This window comes from Enhydra lutris, unplaced genomic scaffold (assembly GCF_002288905.1).
Source record: "Enhydra lutris kenyoni isolate GAN:26980312 unplaced genomic scaffold, ASM228890v2 scaffoldscaffold12, whole genome shotgun sequence".
Taxonomy (NCBI): domain Eukaryota; kingdom Metazoa; phylum Chordata; class Mammalia; order Carnivora; family Mustelidae; genus Enhydra; species Enhydra lutris.
Window position 1 is genome coordinate 75,379,636 of NW_019154096.1, and position 18,917 is coordinate 75,398,552.

General features: G+C 46.8%; 1 protein-coding gene across 3 annotated transcripts in view; it reads right to left on the reverse strand.

The window, feature by feature from the left end:
- The window catches only part of LOC111145296 (chromosome unknown C10orf90 homolog), a 206,619-nt gene that overhangs the window by 67,144 nt on the left and 120,558 nt on the right, over positions 1 to 18,917 (reverse strand). For 2 of the 3 annotated variants that reach the window (XM_022500131.1, XM_022500130.1), the window contains exon 3: positions 1,767 to 1,858. In XM_022500131.1, the coding sequence (XP_022355839.1) occupies positions 1,767 to 1,858 (92 nt within the window). Of the gene's footprint in view, positions 1 to 1,766; positions 1,859 to 8,735; positions 8,758 to 18,917 lie in introns of those variants that run through there. The other variant, XM_022500132.1, reaches the window with a different exon arrangement.

Below are 18,917 nucleotides of genomic sequence, written 5' to 3' on the forward strand. Positions count from 1 at the left end.
TGTGTGTGTGTGTGTGTGTGTGTGTGTGTGTGTGTGTGTGTGTGTGTTCGAGAGACCCAGCCGCATGGCCCCAAAGATCTAGATCACCAATAACCAAACTCATTAATTTTAACATCAACAGGAAAATCCTGGAACTTGTCAGCTCAGTGTGAAAACAGGTGGGAAAGACCTTCAGCTGGCATCTTTCTTAAAAAGAGCAGCAATTGGGGCACCTGGGTGGCTCAGTCGTTAAGCATCTGCCTTTGGCTGGGATCGTGATCCCAGGGTCTTGGGATCAAGCCTGCTCAGCGGGGAGTCTGCTTCTCCCTTTCCCCCTGCTCACTCTCTCTTGCACGCGCTCTCTCTCTCTCAAATAAATAAATAAAAGCTTAAAAAAAAAAAAGAGTAGCAATCAACTTTATCATTATCCTTCCCTTCTTAACTGGGTACCTCCCTCCAGGGGTGGTTCTCAGGGGCCCACTGTTCCTCCTGCTCATTTCCCTCCCCGAGTCCTGAGAGTCTGGCTCCTGCTCCCTGGAAACAGATGAGTCGTAGCCGGGCATCTTTACGTCTTCAGACAGTGAGCTCGGTGCTTCCACAAAGAAAGGGCTTGATGTAAATATCTTAAGTATCGATGACTAGATCTCACACCCAGAATAGCATCCTTTCGGCAACATGCGGGAGTTCAGGCCTGGGCTCTCTGGGCTTCACTAAATGCAGAGCTAAATCAAAAGGTAATACCCAAGACAAGCATTTTGGGGGGAAAAATTTTTACAGATATCCTTGCCACTTTAATCTGTCATGAGGCATCGACTCTTCTAATCCCACAATCTCTCAGAATCATAAAAGATGGCAGCAGATTATCCATTTGTCCTCTGGATGATTCCTTCAGGCAGAAAGTCCACATTTTACAATCTGTTAACTGGAATGAGCCTTCCTCTACGCCAGCCCTTTAGAGCAAGATACGAACAGAAGCTCTGGGGCAGCTGGGTGGCTCAGTCGGTTAAGGGTCTGCCTTTGGCTCGGGTCATGATCCTAGAGTCGAGGGATGGACTCCCCGCTTCTCCCGCTGACCCTCCCTCTCTCATGCCCTCTCTCAAATAAATAAATAAAATCTTAAGAAAAGGACAACAGAAGCTCTGGAGCCTGACAGCTAATGAGCTGGGAGCTTCAGGGCAAGTCAACTACTGCAGCTACTGCTTTACTTTTCTCACCTGCAAAATGAGTATGATAACACCTCCTTCCCGGCATTGTGGGAGGGGCGCAATGAGTCGGTCAATTAGCCAGAACCTGGTGTGGGACACATTGGCAATATTAACCCCGGCGTACAGATGCTTTGTTCTCTGGAATCAGAAACTCTTCATTTTATAAATATGACCTCTAATTTTCTCCCTATTTCAGACAAGTGATGCTTTTCGCAGCTATAACAATGCATACTAGCTTGTTAGATTTCCAATTATCTCTTCTCCACCTTCGAAGTGCTGCATGGCATCATTCTGTCTCTCTCCAGCAGATTAATTTTGGTTTAAAATTGAGATTCAATCACCGTACTCTCATATGATACTGCAAATTTACAAATTGTTGATGAAGATTCTAAAAGAATAATTAAATTTACAGTGCATATTTTAATGTAACAAGTCTTAGTCATCGATGGTTAGATTTTCTGCTGCCTTAATTCAGTTTTGACTAAACAAAATAAAATGCAAACACATCATAAACAGGCCAATGATTGTGTTTTATAGTTGGCCGCATTTTGCTGACTACTCAAGAAGTTAGAAAAAAGTTACCTCGGTGAAGTCAGATTTCTTCTCGGTAACGTCAGACTGAAGATTTTTAAGGGCAATCTGACTGTTTGTACAGTACTGCTTGTCCCGTAATCCTAGACAAAAGGAGACAATATTGCTACTTTTTAGTATATGAAAGGATACAATGGAATCTATAACTCTCCTATAAAGTTTCAGGTCACCTACTCAGGTATGGGGTGGGTGAATCCTTGTACATTTCTCTCATTCATTCCAGTCCCTGATTTGGGCTCTCTGATTTTATTATTATTATTTTACAATTAAGCTGCAAGTTTCCTTCTTCCACACAGTTGTTTATGTTCCTAGATTCAGTAAGAGTTGAACAAGTTTGGACTGCTCACATTCTCCCTCATCCCAGCAGGAGAGAAAATCACATCTAAGAGGTTCCCGACACCACTAGAATTAAGAAAGGCTGAAACATAAGACCAACTTTCATCCAATCTCTTAATCCAACAATACTTGAAGAAGCCATGAGTGGCCCAGACGTGGATATTGAAGCTGCTTTGGAACAGCTGGGGATAATTTTGTGATCATACTACAGGGATAAATGAGACCCTGTGGACAGCCCTCCACAGAGACACCTGCCTCCCTGTTGGCCCAGGATATCATCAGGTCCAAGAGCACACAGCTGGTGTGTTTTGAATTATGAACCTGGAGTCCAGTTCCCACCCCACTACCCACGAGTTCGTAATGATGGGTGATGTGGACTCCTTGATCCAACAAACCCACCTTGCACTCCTCATGGAGCACTGGCTAGAACCCACAACCCAGCAGCCTTATAATCGATGCCTGGACACCCGTTGCTAATGCGGGAATGTGTACAAACACAGGAAGGTAGAAAGCAGAGTCTGTGTGGCCCGTTCTCTGGAGCCCTGGTGACAATGCTGTCCTCATAACATGGATATTTTGGGGAAAGTGAATTTTCCAGAACCTACAAAGATTGGTTCCCCAGCAGCTGGTGCTGGTGATAAGAAAAAGGAGCTTTAAGAAGTACCTCCCTAAGTTAGAGTTCTGTCTTCATCAACTCATGAGAATATTCATTAAAAATTTACCTATATTCAAATAACTCAATTTAAAGCATTTTATAATATTTCAAAGCATTTTCTGGAACAACTGATAGGCTATAGTATTTTTATGTTTGGCAGGTTTGCAAAGAGTCAGGACATGGCTTGTGGGAATTTCAAGGGTCCCTATTGACCCATCCAAAGGCTTCTCCTGTCTCCCCTCATCCTTGGGTGACGACAGAGCCCCCACCAGCTTCACCCCACACGTGTGCCTGTGCCTCTCCCTCTGCCCGTTACTGAGTGACAGCGGGCGGCATCCGAGATGATGGACACAGATTACTTTCCATGAAGTGCCAATACGAGACCTGAAAGATCTCATGGATTTTGTGCAGAGTCGATATGTCATGATGAGCTGACAATAAAGCTGATGAAGATGGAAATCTCCTGGCTCTTGTCAGGTGGCATCGTGCTAAGAACTCTGAAGTCAGCACTGGCTAGGGGCCACCAAGGCCCAGGCTGCAGCCCAGCCCAGCCCAGCCCCAAGTTCACATGCAGTCCGTGGGTTACTCATCCTCTCGGAGTTTCTTCGGCCACAAAATGCAGAGAACTGCTCCTGCCCAGCCTTGTCTCTAAGGCACTGAAGCACGTGTGGGTAAAGTCCGTGGCCCGGGGAGCGATCTGAGGTTAATACCTGACAAACCACTCTGCTTGTGACTGTGCGCATCACCAAGGTGACAACACCTCTCACCCGGGCCCAGATGGTCACTAGCGCAGACCACACTCAGTCCCAGCATCTCTAGCTACAGGTGTGGCTTTGAGCAAGTCACTCAGCATCCCTTGGCTCCTTGCTGGGATGTGGAGATGACAAGGAAGCCACCTTTGTAGAGGGACTGGAAAAGATGAACAGGCCTAACTAATTAGCCCTCAGCATGATACCCAGCACACGATGACACGGAATCAACAACAGCTCCAGGGAAGTGGCCTCACCCCCGTGGGGAGGAGGAATGGCACTGGGGTCAGAAAAGCAGGGGCTGTGCGTCGGTGGCCTGTGGCTGCTGCCTCAGTGGTCACCATCTTGAAGGCTTCAACAACACAGATTGTGATATCTTTTGGTTCTGGAGGTCAGATGCCCAGGGCACATTTCCTGGGACTCAGGGCAAGCTCTCAGCTGGCTGAACTCTTTGGGAGGCTCTAGGGAAGATCTGTTTCCTTGCCTTTTCCAGCTTCAAGGGACAGCTGGCTTTCCTAGGCTCGTGGCCCTGCGTCAGACTCTGCTTTCACAGTCTCTTCTCTCTGAGCCTCCAGATTCCCTCCTCCCAAGACTCTTGTGATTCGACTGGGTGCACGGATCACCCAGGAGAGTTGTCCCATCTCAAGGTTCTTTGATCTGCAAAGTCCCTTTTGCCATGAAAGGTGATATGTCTACCGATTCCGGGGACATGGACAGATTGGGGGCACCACTGTTATGCCCATCACAGACCACCTGGGGAGACTGAGGTAGAGGCGCTGGATGAAAAAAGTAGGGCCTTTAAAACAACAACTATAAAGTCTATGCAGCAAACAAGGGTAAGCACTTACAATGGGCTGTTTATTGAAAGAAAGGAAACAAAAACTTATGAGCCACATGATTGCAACATTAAAAGAAAATTTTCAGTATGTGTGAGAATTTCCAAAACCAGTAAACCTATAACTCTGAGCCATGAACCTAGTTTTGAGTGAAAATGAGGTAGGACTAAAGCCATACAGGAGGGTACCTGACATAATGACCTCAAAAGATATGAGGAAGTGAGATATCAGCGTGGTTACATGCATAGAATCTGGAAAAGAAAGGCCCTGATTCAAATCTGTGTCTGTCACTAACCACTTGGTCCATTTAAGTAATTTGGAGTAAGTTACTTAAATGGCCAGGGTCTTCTTTTCTCATGTGTCAGAGGAAGCAAGACCTGTCTGCTAGGGTGGTGAAAAGAAATAATGAGACGATGAATGTCAAGACCTGAGCAGAGTGCCCAGCATGTGGTGAGGACACAGCCCCCCACCCGGTGCCTTCCCACCTGACCACATAACTGGTCAGCACCGGTAAAGGCCTCCACCATCAGGTGACCTGCACTGGCATCTCGAGGAAGGTAAAACTGGGAGTGGGAGGGACACTAGGAGCAGGTTAGCAAGAACAAGAGTAACAGTTTTGGCTTTTCCAGTAGCTGGGATGCAACAGTTTCATGGGAAAAGGGTTCATGTCTCCAATACAGAAAACGCATTAACCAGGATGGATGGCGCCTGGCCTTTGTCCTCCTCCTGGCGCAAGGATGGGAGGGGTCCGGAACGGTCTCCTCCTTCTCTCCACAGTGGGAGCTGGTCTGGCCCTGACCTCTCACAGGTGCAGATGAAGTCCACTCTGTATCAAGAAATTGTCCCGGTTGAAAGGAAACTGGCAGAGGGTGGGCAAGCCCTGAGCACTTGCCAAATATACTCCAGGCAGGCGTATGTCATCACAGCCCCCAGCAGCCCACAGAAGGGCATGAAATGGGTACAAAAGCCAGGGAAGCTCTATTATTTATGCTCCAAGTGTAACCCAAGGGCCACACTGTACCTGAGACCCTCTCACAATCCTTTCCTGGACATTGCCCTCTCCCACATGCCCCTCAATCCCTGCCTCAGGCTCTGCTTCTTGGATACCCAATGGGGTCCTACCTCATAGTGCTGTTCAAGAGTGAGGGCTTTCCATGTGGGGCTACTAGACCACCTGTCTCTGCATCATGGGTGAGCTTTTTAGAAATAAACTTCTCAGGCCCCACCTGCTGACCCACAGATCTACTGAATAGGAACTCAGGTAGTCTTGGCCATCAACGTTTTAGCAAGCCCTACAGAACACTCGATGCAGTTCGGGTCCAAGAACACTGCCGGTCTTAGGCCAACAAGCGCTTCCACAAATGATGACGTTGAGGCCCCAGGAGGAAACCACACATGCTTTGGATGCAAAACCAGCCCACGGCTTTTAGAAAACTGTATCCAGAGGATCTAAGTGGACTTTTGACCAAGGGCTTCAATTAAAGTGAAGCCACCAAGGATGCCAGCATGCTTTTATTTTCAAATAAACTTAAAAATCAGCCCAATTAGCCAACAATTCATCGCCGGTTTACAGATCAGTTGTGTTTGGTGCCCAGAGATATGGTCCTCTGGCCCCAGGGAGCGGTTCAGCACGTGGGCATGTCTGGGGAGGTTTTCTCTGCCGAGATGCTTGAGGGACTGTACGTGATTCTGCTCCATCAGCTTGAAACACTCATCCGAAGCCACCCAGCCCCTTCCCAGAGACCGCAAGCATCAGGTCGCTCATGAGGCCTTGAGCCAGACAACCCTGGAATCCAGATTTCCTCTCTGGAGGAAGATGTGCGTCAGCCATGGAACCCAGAGGAGGAATGGAAGAAGCACCCAGGGTACTGGCGCCGGGGGAGCTGGGAAGCAGCTCTCCACCCACGGCTCCACTACCCCAGCCTCAGCCAGCCGCAGAGAGAGCCCCGCCCGCCAAGGGACCCTGGCAGGGGTTGGGACGGGGACACTTGAAATGGCCCTGTAAGATGGGGTGAATTTGGGGGCGCCTGGGTGGCTCAGTGGGTTAAGCTGCTGCCTTCGGCTCAGGTCATGATCTCAGGGTCCTGGGATCAAGTCCCGCATCGGGCTCTCTGCTTAGCAGGGAGCCTGCTTCTCTCTCTCTCTCTCTCTCTCTGCCTGCCTCTCCATCTACCTGTGATCTCTCTCTGTCAAATAAATAAATAAATAAATAAATAAATAAATAAATAAAAGATGGGGTGAATTTGGATAGAGGTGGAAGTGGGGTGAAGGGAAGGTGACACAGACCCAGCTGAGGCAAAAGAGCGTGAAGTGGGAATGGCTTAAGGAAAAGTCTATGAGCAGGAAAACATGGCAGATTAGAGAATGACCTATGGCCCATTGGGTGAGGCACAGGGTGGGAGTGAGGAATCCCCTCCAGTCCCCACATAGCCCCCAGTGATGCTCGAGTCGTCACTGCGGACACGGCTCACAGGCACCAACGCACAGTGCCCTGCAGGTCACCCCATCAGAGTCACGTGCACCCGAGGGGCGCCCAGTCGTCAGTCGGCTAAGTGGGCACCCAGTCTGCCTTCCTCTGTCATGGCATCAGGGACAGAGACGGCACAGCCGGTTGCCCACCTCCAGGACTCTAAGTGCCTTTCCTCATTTCTAGACTTAAGGGAGCCACAGTTGGCTCAGAGCCCTCACCATGCTCGAACAATACCCTCTGAAGATATTTTAAAATAGATGTTTCTCAGAATCACTTATCAAATTTAAACGGAACTAGTGCTTCTGTGGGACCTGACCCTGTGAGCTACCCAGTGTCTCTGAAGATCTTTCCATCTTTGACTTCTAGAATGATGGGTCTTCCATCTTCCTCCCTTCTGGCTTTCCTTTGTGGGTTCTCTTCTTGACCCCCCTATTATCCCTTTGGGCTCTGGTGCCAAACCTCAGACACATCGTGGCCTTTGCTTGATCTATAAACCAATGCCAAGGAAGGATGTGGATCTCATCCGTCAGCATCAGCTCGAACCTGCCTCAAACTCGGCTAGTTTGAAAGGGAAGCAGCCGACTCACCCAAAGTCGCTGCCACCACTGACCTCTTCCACCTCTCCTCCCCCTTCCAACCCTGCATCCTGTATCTTGGCCAGTGGTCCCCATCATCCTATCACCCACAATAGAAACTGAGGTGTCCCCTTCCACGCCCCTCCTTTTTCTCATCTCCAATGTCCAGCGGAAAGCCACAGCCTGTTCTCTCTCATGAAATAGGCTCTCCTCAATCCATCTGTTTAATCTCCCCAGTACAGCCTGGTCTCGGCAAGGTCACAGTCAAGCTGGTGACCCCACCAGCCCCGTCTCATGTCTGGTTCTCCCAAATCCCCTTGACATCACCAGTTTGTGACCTAGTGGTTCCTTTGAAAAATCTCATGAAAGGATGTCGCTCTTGCCCTCCCTACCCCGTACCCCGACCCCCGAACAGGGCCTGGGAAACATACACATGAAAACCTGCGCTTTTGTGCACGGGCTCCTGGGGCTCCAGGAGACCAGGCTAAAAATCCTTAAAACAAGCCCGCTGCTATATCCCAGATGTGGCAGCTTCTGTGTCTCTTTGAACTCAGGGCCACCTTTCCAATTGTCCCGCCCAGCTCACTCCTCACCCCTGGATACAGCTCGGGAGCCGCTCCTCTAAGAAAGGGTTTCCCCTACCCAGCATTGCCCTCCAGTCTGTGCTGGTGCCTGTCCTCATCTCCTAGGGCTACCATAACTAATGATCACAAATGAGGTAGCAATAGGAATTTATTCTCTCGCAGTTCTGGAAGCCAGAAATCTGAAATCAAGGTGTTGGCAGGGCCATGCTGTCTCTGAAGGACCCAGGGGAGAACCCTCCCTCACCTCTCGTAAGCTGCTGGTAGTTGCCAGCCGTCCTTAGTGTCCCTTAGCTTATGGCAACAGAACTCTCACAACTGTGTCCATTGTCACATGTCTCTGTGTCTGCAAATCTCCCTGGACAAGGGCACCAGCCCCTGCATTTAAGGCCCACCCGAAGCCAGTCTGACCTCATCTTGACTCTATCTACAAGGACTCTATTTCCAAATTAGGTTACATTCACAGGTACGGGGGGTGAGGACTCCAACATATCTTTTGGGGGAACACAATTCAACCTGCATCTGTGCCCCTGACAGGCTGTTGTCACCGCCTGTCCTTACTACACTGTAACTAACTGTTCACAAGGCTGTCTCCCTGGGTGGACCGAGGTCTTGAGGGGATGACCTATTCATCTCCTTCCTCCCATGCCTAGTCCAGCACCTGGCCAGGATGCTTTTTCGGGAATGTCGACCAAGGGAACCAATTATTTTATGTTTTGATACGAGTTACATCTACAGGGGAATAAATCACAACGTACCTTCCTCGGACAGTTTTATCATATTCCACTGGCGTTTCAAAGACATTTGACTCAGTTCCAAAGGTCTGTTAATGACAAGGATGTTTTTGGCTAAAAAAGAAGAAGAAGAAGAAGAAGAAGAAGACGACGACGACGACGGAGGAGGAGGAGGAGGAGGAGGAGGAGGAGGAGGAGGAGGAAAAATCAGGCACAGTTTACATCTGTAAGTACTCGGAATGAGTCAGGTTCCCACCGTTGGCCCTGGGCTGAAGAACCTAAGTGTTCTACTTGTGATGACGTCACCAGAGTGTTTACGCGACAACCAGGGGCTGGGGGCAGGAAGGTCCCCCTGGGTTCCATTTCTCTTTAGCAGCGGCAGCAGTCATCACTTTGCCGTTTCTATCTGAGGCTTCTCTGACAAGTCAGAAAAGTTCCCAGGACCATTATTTAAAAGTGTTCTGCAGAGCACTGAGATTCGAGACAAGGAGCTATTCTTTCTCCTGCCTACAGTGAGATACTAACTTCCCCTCTTCCTCCCCACTGTGTCACTACTTGATTTTTTGCCTGGTTTCAACAATTCTGGTTCATCACGCTTGCCCAAGCATGCTTGCCAAGCCATATTTTTACTATTTAAAATTGCCCTAACTATGAAAATACATTCAGAAACTATCACAATATTAATTTGTTTAACCCACTTTTAATATGTTACCAAATTCTGCAAACCAGGTTATCTAGAATATTGGGCAATATGACAGTCTGTTTACCATGCAAGCTATTGTAAGAACAATTGGTTTTCATACAATTTAATAAAACACCTTTGACACTAAATTATAACGAACATTTTTTTATAATTTATGCCCGACCACATTTGAGGTAGCTTAAAATTAGCAACAGGGTTTTTGTTTTTGTTTTTGTTTTTTTAAAAAGGTAAAAACTGATAAAAGAAGCAAGTGATGAGCTGGAGAATTCCTGACCCATAACACCTGGACGAAAGACGACACCGAAATGATGCATCACAACCTAAGGGCATGTTTGCAACACCCAAGGCCAAAGGGGGACATGATAAATTGCATAAGTTATTGCCTTTCAAATGAAATATGCTGTTTCATAAGGAAAGTGGTTTCATCCCCTGGGATAAGACACTGAAAGCCTGGTCATTACAGAAGTGGACAGTACCTCTGTAAGCCTTTTCATAAACACCAAACCTATGTACATTTCACTGGATAATCCCAAAGGGCTTTGAGTCTGGTCAATGTCACTAACACATCTTAATGGCTAAAATTTCTTCTTCCCGCTCTGTAAGACAATCAATGTTGGATACAGTGTAATCTCCTGCAATGCTCAAAGTGGCCTTGGGAGGAGGGTTCTAGTATCACTCCTGTTTTACAGGTGAGGAAGCTGTGCCTCATTTATATAACCTGCAAGGGTCACCCACTCAGTGAGCCTCAAGCTAAGACTTTGCAATATTAATGATCACTGCACCTGTAGAAAAGGTAGAAATGGGAAGAAGCTGTATCTCAGAAAATTAAGGTAATAAAGATGTCTTCAAAGTCTACCCACTGATTTTGTAGCCATTTTGTAGCTGATTTCCGAGATGCCTGGAATCTGAGGCACTGTGTCTCAGGCCCTTGGGATGGGGGCTGGCCGCTGGGGTGTCTCTGGTCCTTGGGGTCTCTGGCCCTTGGGGTGGGGGCTGGCTCCCTGAGGCACAGTGCGAGGGCAGGGCACCCAGTACAATCACACATGCACACCCGTCTGTGAGTCCTGTGTACGGTATCCATGTAATCACACCACGACCTCGGGGCCACAAACGTCTGATGAGAACCCAAAATCTGTGAGGGCCTGAGTTCAGTGGGGGGTAACAGAGATGGATAGGGCACTGAAGTCCCCATCTCTGAAAAGCTCCTCTCCCAGTGGGAGAAGGAGACCCAAAACTAGACCTCTTTCAATGCGGTGTAGATTTGATCATTTCCTCTTATGGACTATCTTCTTTTTTACTGCTGCACTGGTGTGACATAAACAGAGTATAAAGTGACCATCTCAACCACTTGTAGGGTCCAGTTTGCGGCATACAGTACATTCCCACTGTTGTGCGACCACCACCAGCATCCAGCTCCAGAGCTCTCTCATCTTGTACAACTGAAACTCTGGCCCCATAAAAAATGAACCTCCAGGGCACCTGGGTGGCTCAAAGGGTTCAGCCTCTGCCTTCGGCTCGGGTCGTGGTCTCGGGGTCCTGGGATCGAGTCCTGCGTTAGGCTCTCTGCTCCGAGGAAGGCCTGCTTCCCCTCTCTCTCTGCCTACTTGTGATTTCTCTCTCTCTGCCTACTTGTGATCTCTCTCTCTGTCAAATAAATAAAGAAAAATCTTAAAAACAAAAAAATGAAAAAACAAACAAAAAAAATGAACTCCCCATTCCCCATCCCCCAGGCCTTGGAATCAACCATTCTACTCTCCATCGCTATAAATTTGACAACTCTAGATACCTAACATACGTGAAATCATATACATCTGTCTATTGGCGCCTGGCTTGTTTCGCTGAGCATGTCCTCGGAGTTCCTGCAAGCCGTAGCTGGTGTCAACATTTCCTCCCTCTTCAAGGCTGAGGAATATTCCATCGTATGTCTAGAGCACATTTTGTTTCTTCGTTCATGTGTTGGCGGACGTTAGGTTGCTTGCACATGTCGGCAATTGTCAATAATGCTGCCATGAACATGGCCATACAATATTGCTTCGAGTTCCTGCTTTCAATTCTTTCTGCAGGTCACCTGCCTTTCATTCTGATTTCCTGTGTGTCTTATTACCTAATCTTTTCTTAGCAAACACTAGAGTTCTTTTTTGAAGGGAGGGTAGGGCAAAGAGACTCATGGAGAGATCACTTCAGTTGTCCTCTTAAAAGCATCTTTGAGGGGCGCCTGGGTGGCTCAGTTGGTTAAGTGTCTGCCTTTGGCTCAGGTCATGATCTCAGGGTCTTGGAATCAAGCCTTGCATTGGGCTCCCTAATCAGTGAGAAGTCTGCTTCTCCCTCTCTCCACTCATGCTCTCTCTGTCTCTCCCAACAATAAATAAAATCTTTAAAAAAATTATCTTCAAAAAATTATCATTTCCCCTTTTGTACCCACATGCACAGTGGAGAGAGGCATGGTGGGGGGGGGATCTTGTTTTAAGTCCTCAACAGAAGTAAGCAAGCAGAGGCGTCCTCTGTCATGAAATCCAAATACCTTCAATGTGGGCTCCAGTGTGAAAGGGAGAGAACACGCCTCCCCTCTCAACAAAGACTCCATGAGTGGGGGCGGGGGCATGTAGCCCAGGCAGAAAGAACCAGGGCCTGGAAGTGGGGGGTGGGTAGGGGTTCTGCTGGGCTCCCTGGGAATGTGCAGGCTCACCTAAGCAGCGGGCCTGGGTCTGGGCAGCACGAAGGAACAGTGTAAGAGGCTGAAACAATGCAGTGTTCCCTCCTTTCTTTTGGCTTTAAAAGGGACACGCATGACATGGAGGGCAGAGTCCAGACGGGCGGCAAGGACACTGGGCTCAGATCCCTGGCCACTCAGCTATGACCTTGAGCAGGTCAGCCCATCTCCCAGGCTCAGCTTCCCCGTCTGTGACATGTGGAATGGCCTCAGGGACACCATCTAGCTCTGCCATGCGGCCCTGTCCCAAGACAGCCAGCTGCATGGTGTCAAGGATATGTGAAGGTGTGTGTGTGGAACGGAAAACAGCATCACCGCCCCCTCTGCTTCAAGGAACACCAAGCTTGCTGAACAAGGGTCATTATTACCTGGTACTGAAAATCACCGAGTGATATGATTTCAGAGGGTCCCTTCTGCCTTCACAGGTGGTGGCAAAAAACTGGGACCCTGGTACCGACAAGAGGGACCAGAAAGAGACCCCCACACTCCCCCTGGTGTGACCCAGGCTGCCACAGGACCTGCTCTGTAGACTAGCCACCAAGGCAGCTTTCTGCAGGATGGATGAGTGTGGATGAACCGTTTGCTTTGAGTTCGGGCCTGGAGAGCCACCAACAGGCAAGGAAGAAAAAGGGGCCGTCTCGGAAGCCTCCCGCCAAAGAACCTGGAGCTACGTCTGGCCAAGCTGCAAAGCCACACACTCCAAAGCCACGCACTCCTCAGCAGAACCTGTCAGCTCCGGCTCATTATGCAAACAAGCAAAACAAGGATTTTCATAAGATGTCAGCTTGGATTTCCTCTCCTCCCCGAGGAGCAACGTGACTCTGGTTCTGCAAACTTCTTCCTCACTGCCAGCTGCCGGACTCGGCCCGGGCCCATCTGGAGCCTGGAGCGGGAGCCCACGGAGAGGAAACCAGGCTGCCTTGTGCACTGGCCACACGCGGATGGCGCTGCCCCCGAGAGCACCTGGTTGCCCATCTCTCATTTTTGCAAACCTCCAGAGTAAGGGCCTCAGGCAGCACCAGGGACAGATACTGGCCCGGACCCATGTCGGGGAGCCCCACATTGGAGGAAACGCCCAGGCTGTTCTGGGTGGGGGATCTACACAGGAATCTGGGTGGCCTCCCTACATAGCGCTCCCCTCCAACAGCTGAGTGGCAGGTAGACAAGGTCTCTCTGCTCATGGGGTGTGCTTCGGGTTTTGAGTGGGGTGAGTTTTCGTCATTGCTGCTATCCCGGTTCCTCGTTTAATGGAGAGAAGATCCAGAGCCCCAAGTTCCCTACTCGTCCCTCCTCTTCTAACAGACCCTGAACACAGGCAAGAGCCAGGAAAATCACCCCCTGAAATGTGGAGGCACCTCAGTGTGGAGGGATACCCGCTTGTCCACACCTGCCACTTCACAAAAACAGGAAACTGAAGCTGGGTGAGGGGCAGGCCTGAGGGAGCAGCTCCAGCTCAGCAGTGGGGGAGTCAGGCTTGCTCCTAGGGGAAAGCCCTGATCTCAGGCTCTCCCTCACACTGTCTTCCACTGCAGCCCCCCACCCCCCGGGCTGGGCTGACCTTCCCTTTCTGCAGCTGATTTTTTTTTTTAAATAACCGCTTTATCGAGCTATAACTCACATACCATAAAGTTTAGCCTTTACCATGTACAAGTGGATGGTTTTGTATATTGACAAAGTCATGCACCCATCACCACTATCTGATTCCAGGACATGCTCATCACCCTCCCGAGGAAGACCCTACCCGTGACTCCCCATCACCCCTTCACCCCAGTCTCTGGCAACCACTAATCTTTCTCTGGACTTGCTTATTCTGGACACTTCCTGTATGTGTGAGGCTCTCATTCCTTTCTAGAGCTGAATAGCACCCTGCTCCAATGACATAGCACACACCGCACCTCTGTTCACCAGCTGATGGACATTCAAATTGTTTCCACTTTATCTTTTAATGAATAATGCTACTATGAACATTTACGCACAAGGTTTCATGCGGATATAGGTTTTCCATCCCATGGTTGTATACCTAGAAGCAGAATTGCTGGGCCCTACCGTAACTCCATGTTTAAACTGCACCATTTTAAATTCCCACTAGCAATGTATGAAGGTTCCACTCTTTCCTCATCTTTGCCAAGACTTGTTCCTCTCCACTTTTTTCTTAAGGATTTTCTTTATATATTTGAGACAGAAAGTGCAATAGCAGGGGGGAGGAGCAAACGGAGAGGGAAGCAGGTTTTCCGTGAGTGGGGAGCCCAACACGGGGCTCGATCCCAGGACCCTGAGATCATAACCTGAGCCAAAGTCAGATGCTCAACTGACTGAGCCACCCAGGCGCCCCTGCATCCTTTGACTAGAGCCATCCGCATGGGGGTGCGGTAACATCTCATTGTTGTTTTCATTTGCATTTTCCTAATGACTAAAATGTTTTATACCTTTTCATGTGATTATTGGCTGTTTGTATATTTTCTTTGGAGAAATGTCTATTTTCAAATTGGGTTATTTGTCTTTTTTTTTTTTTACATCTTAATTTAATTTTATGTATTTCAGTGAAACAATTGCACTACTGGGTATTTACCCCAAAGATACAGACATAGTGAAAAGAAGGGCCATATGTACCCCAATGTTCATAGCAGCAACGGCCACAATCGCAAACTTGTCTTTTTATAGCTATGTTAGGAAAAAGTTGCTTAATGATGCCTCCCCTTCCCCCACCCCCACAAATGAGTGAACGGAACAACAGTGATTCACAGACTCCCATAAGACAGCATCTCATGTCAATGTACCTTCACGGAGGGGGCATCGCTACATGGAAGCCAAGAGAATGTTCTCTGGCATCCTGCAGATAAGAGCTTGAATTTAGCTTGACCGTGTAAAAACTGTGTCACTTCGAGGGGGAAACAAAAAGCCAGACTCTTAAATACAGAAAACAAGTGGTTGCCAGAGATGAAGTGGGAGGGTGGGTAGGGGGTAAAATAAAGGGGAATAAGAGAATACTTACCATGATGAGCACACAGTAATGTATAGAAATGTTGACTCACCTGAAACTAATAGTACATTGTATGTTAACTAAGTGGAATTTAAATAAAAACTTGAAAAAAAATGTTGAATCATTATATGCACACCTGAAACTAATATAACACTGTATATTTTTAATTATACTTCAATAAAAAATAAATAATGAAAAAAGTTTATGACTTAGACAAGTCACCTAATTCTCTCTGCCTCGGTTTCCCCATCCGTAAAACAGGGATCATGATGTCCATTTCACTGGAATGTTAATGAGCAATGAGAGAGAAGACACACTAAAAACCCTGTGGACGTGGCTTAGTGTACAGGAAGCTCCCCATACTATTCTGTGATTTATTTATTTATTCAGTGAATATTTCTATAGCATCAACCTGGGTAAGTGCAGCCCTGAAGTCACAGCAATGAGCAAAATAGAGAGAAAATTTCTGCCTCTGAGGGGCTTATATGCAGCTTAACATTTTAGCAAAAGTTAATGATTCTAGTTATTATTATAATTCAACATTTTTACTCTTGATTGCCAAATAAGTACCAGCTCATCAGAAACCAGAAACTAGAATGATAAAGTTTCCCTAATGAACTTGAACTTTAGAGTGAGATGAAGCATTAGTTTCAGTAATTACAGCTCTCCTGCCAGCTCCCCAGAAGGGCCTTTCCTTCCTCTATACTTGCACAGAGACATGAAGGAGAGATGCCTAGGAAAACACCCACCAGTGGGTCCACCAGGTCTTAGGAATATGAAAAAAGAAGCAAACACCAAGAATTAGCACTTCTAGGTGTCTGAGCAAAGAGAAGGATAACACACTTACCACCTAAGGGAGATTTAGAAGCTTAAGAACAGATCATTTCTTTAAAAATGGGCTAACAAAGAAAATGAGAAGCATTCTTGGGCAGAAAGAGCCACCAGAGCAGCTCTTGCTTCTTGAAAATCAGGTGGGGTAGGGCCAAGTGGGGCTGAACCTGAAACTAAATGAAGGGCAACATCTGAGAGTTCATTTGGGCATGGGAAGGAAAACCTTCCTGAGCAAATAAGGGTGCAGGGTCACAGGAAACCTCCTCCATTGGGAGGTCAGTGGAAACACACGAAAGGCCTGTACTGAAGGCCAGGTTCACCAGGGACTAGCCACGTGAACCCAATAAGTCGCTTGCCTTATTTTGATTTCCTCATCTGCAAAATGGTTTCATGGATTCCAACCTCATCCAGCAGGTTAGACTCGAGTCCTTCTAAGAGAACATTCCCTCCATCTGGGATGGGAGGCTTTTAGCACAGACTAGTTGTTGACGCCTGGCTTACTGTGGGATTCTTTGGGATGCCCAGATGACCACAGCCTCTTTGTGTGTGAGGGCATATGTCAAACCTAGGAGGACAGTGATATAAACGGGCTGCTTTTTAGAGAAAGTCAGACACACAAATAGGAGAGAGGAATATGCCCCATCAGATACAAAAATTTAAAGATGTAAAGAAAACATCAATGCGTAACTATAGGAATAAACAAACAAACAAACAGACAAAACAAAAAAATTCTTAGTGGAAAAGAATAAGGAACCCAGAAAGAGACACTCCCATCTATGAAATGTGAAAACTAATGAGGTGGTATGCGTAGAAGCAAACCATAATAAATGATGCTGGGACAACTAGTTATCGAGTGGGAAGGCAAGCTTGGTGCAGCCACTCTGGAAAACAGCATGGAGCTTCCTCAAAAAGTTGAAAATAGAGCTACCCTATGACCCAGCAATTGCACTGCTGGGTATTTACCCCAAAGATACAAATGTTGTGATCCGAAGGGGCACGTGCATTCCAATGTTTATAGTGGCAATGTCCACAATAACCAAACTATGGAAAGAACCTAGATGTCCCTCAACAGATGAATGGATAAAGATGTGGTCTATATATACAATGGAATACTACGCAGCCATCAAAAGAAATGAAATCTTGCCATTTGCAACAATGTGGATGGAACCAGAGGGTATTAGGCTGAGCGAAATAAGTCAATCAGAGAAAGACAATTGTCATATGATCTCACTGATATGAGGAATTTGAGAGACAGGACTGGGAGTCATGGAGGGTAGGGAAGGGAAAAATGAAACAAGAAGGGATCGTGAGGGAGACAAACCGTAAGAGACTCTTAATCTCACGAAACAAACTGAGGGTTGCTGGGGCGAGGTAGGTAGAGAGAGGGTGGTTGGGTTATGGACATTGGGGAGGGTATGTGCTATGGTGAGTGCTGTGAATGTATAAGCCTGATGATTCACAGACCTGTACCCCTGGGGCTAATAATACATTATATGTTAATAATAAAAAAAATCCAAAATCTGCGGGTGCCTTGGTAGCTCAATCATTAAGGATCTGCCTTTAGCTCAGGTCATGATCCCAGGGTCCTGGCATCAAACCCCATATTGAGCTCCCTGCTCAGCAGAGAGCCTGCTTCTCCCTCTCCCACCACCCCTGCTTGTGTTCCCTCTCCAGCGGTCTCTCTCTGTATCAAAAAATAAATAAATAAACTCTTTTTAAAAAGACTGTTAAGAGATAAAATAACTAATATCTTTATGATCTTAGGTCAGAAATGATATCTTTAAAATGTTCCCAAGGCAAACACTACTAAATAAAAGTTTGATTAATTCAAGTATTTTTAATTTAAGAATTTTTTTTTTAATTTTTTATTTCTTTTCAGCGTAACAGTATTCATTGTTTTTGCACCGCACCCAGTGCTCCATGCAATCCGTGCCCTCTCTAATGCCCACCACCTTGTTCCCCCAACCTCCTACCTCCCACCCCTTCAAAACCCTCAGGTTATTTTTCAGAGTCCATAGTCTCTCATGGTTCACCTCCCCTTCCAATTTCCCTCACCTCCCTTCTCCTCTCCATCTTCCCTTGTCCTCCATGCTATTTGTTATGCTCCACAAATAAGTGAAACCATATGATAATTGACTCTCTCTGCTTGACTTATTTCACTCAGCATAATCTCTTCCAGTCCCATCCATGTTGCTACAAAAGTTGGGTATTCATCCTTTCTGATGGAGGCATCATACTCCATAGTGTATATGGACCACATCTTCCTTATCCATTCGTCCGTTGAAGGGCATCTTGGTTCTTTCCACAGTTTGGTGACCGTGGCCATTGCTGCTATAAACATTGGGGTACAGATGGCCCTTCTTTTCACTACATCTGTATCTTTGGGGTAAAGAATTTCTGACCATTAACACTGTGATAAAAAGAGGAAGCAAACTACAAATTAGAAAAGATATTTGTAACCCACAAACAGAGAGTATCAAAACTAATTAAATAAACTTCTGTATCTGAAACTAATGATACTCTATAGGTTGACTAATTGAATTTAAATAAAAAAGTTAAAAGCTTCTGTAAATTAATTAGAGAAAGACTAGCAACTCAACACCATATGAAGTAAGGTAATTCAGCCTCATTCATGAGGTTATTCATGAGGCTGAATAACCTCATTAGTAAATAGAGAAATGAAAATAAAAATCATAATAGGAGACCACTTCATATCTATCCAACTGGTAAGAAATAACAGTACTAGTTATTAGTAAAGGCGAGGGGCAACAGCGACTCCTGCACATGGCTGGTGAGTACCAGCTGGTAAAACCACAATGAAAGTAACCTAGTGAAGGTGAAGATGAACAATTTAGCTCTTATTTACAGTATTTCATCAAAGTCTAACGTATCAATTATAAGATGTACCATTATTTTCTGTATCACCAAAAAAGAAAAAAAAGATTCCAAGATGCCACTAATTTTAAGACACATTCTGATTTC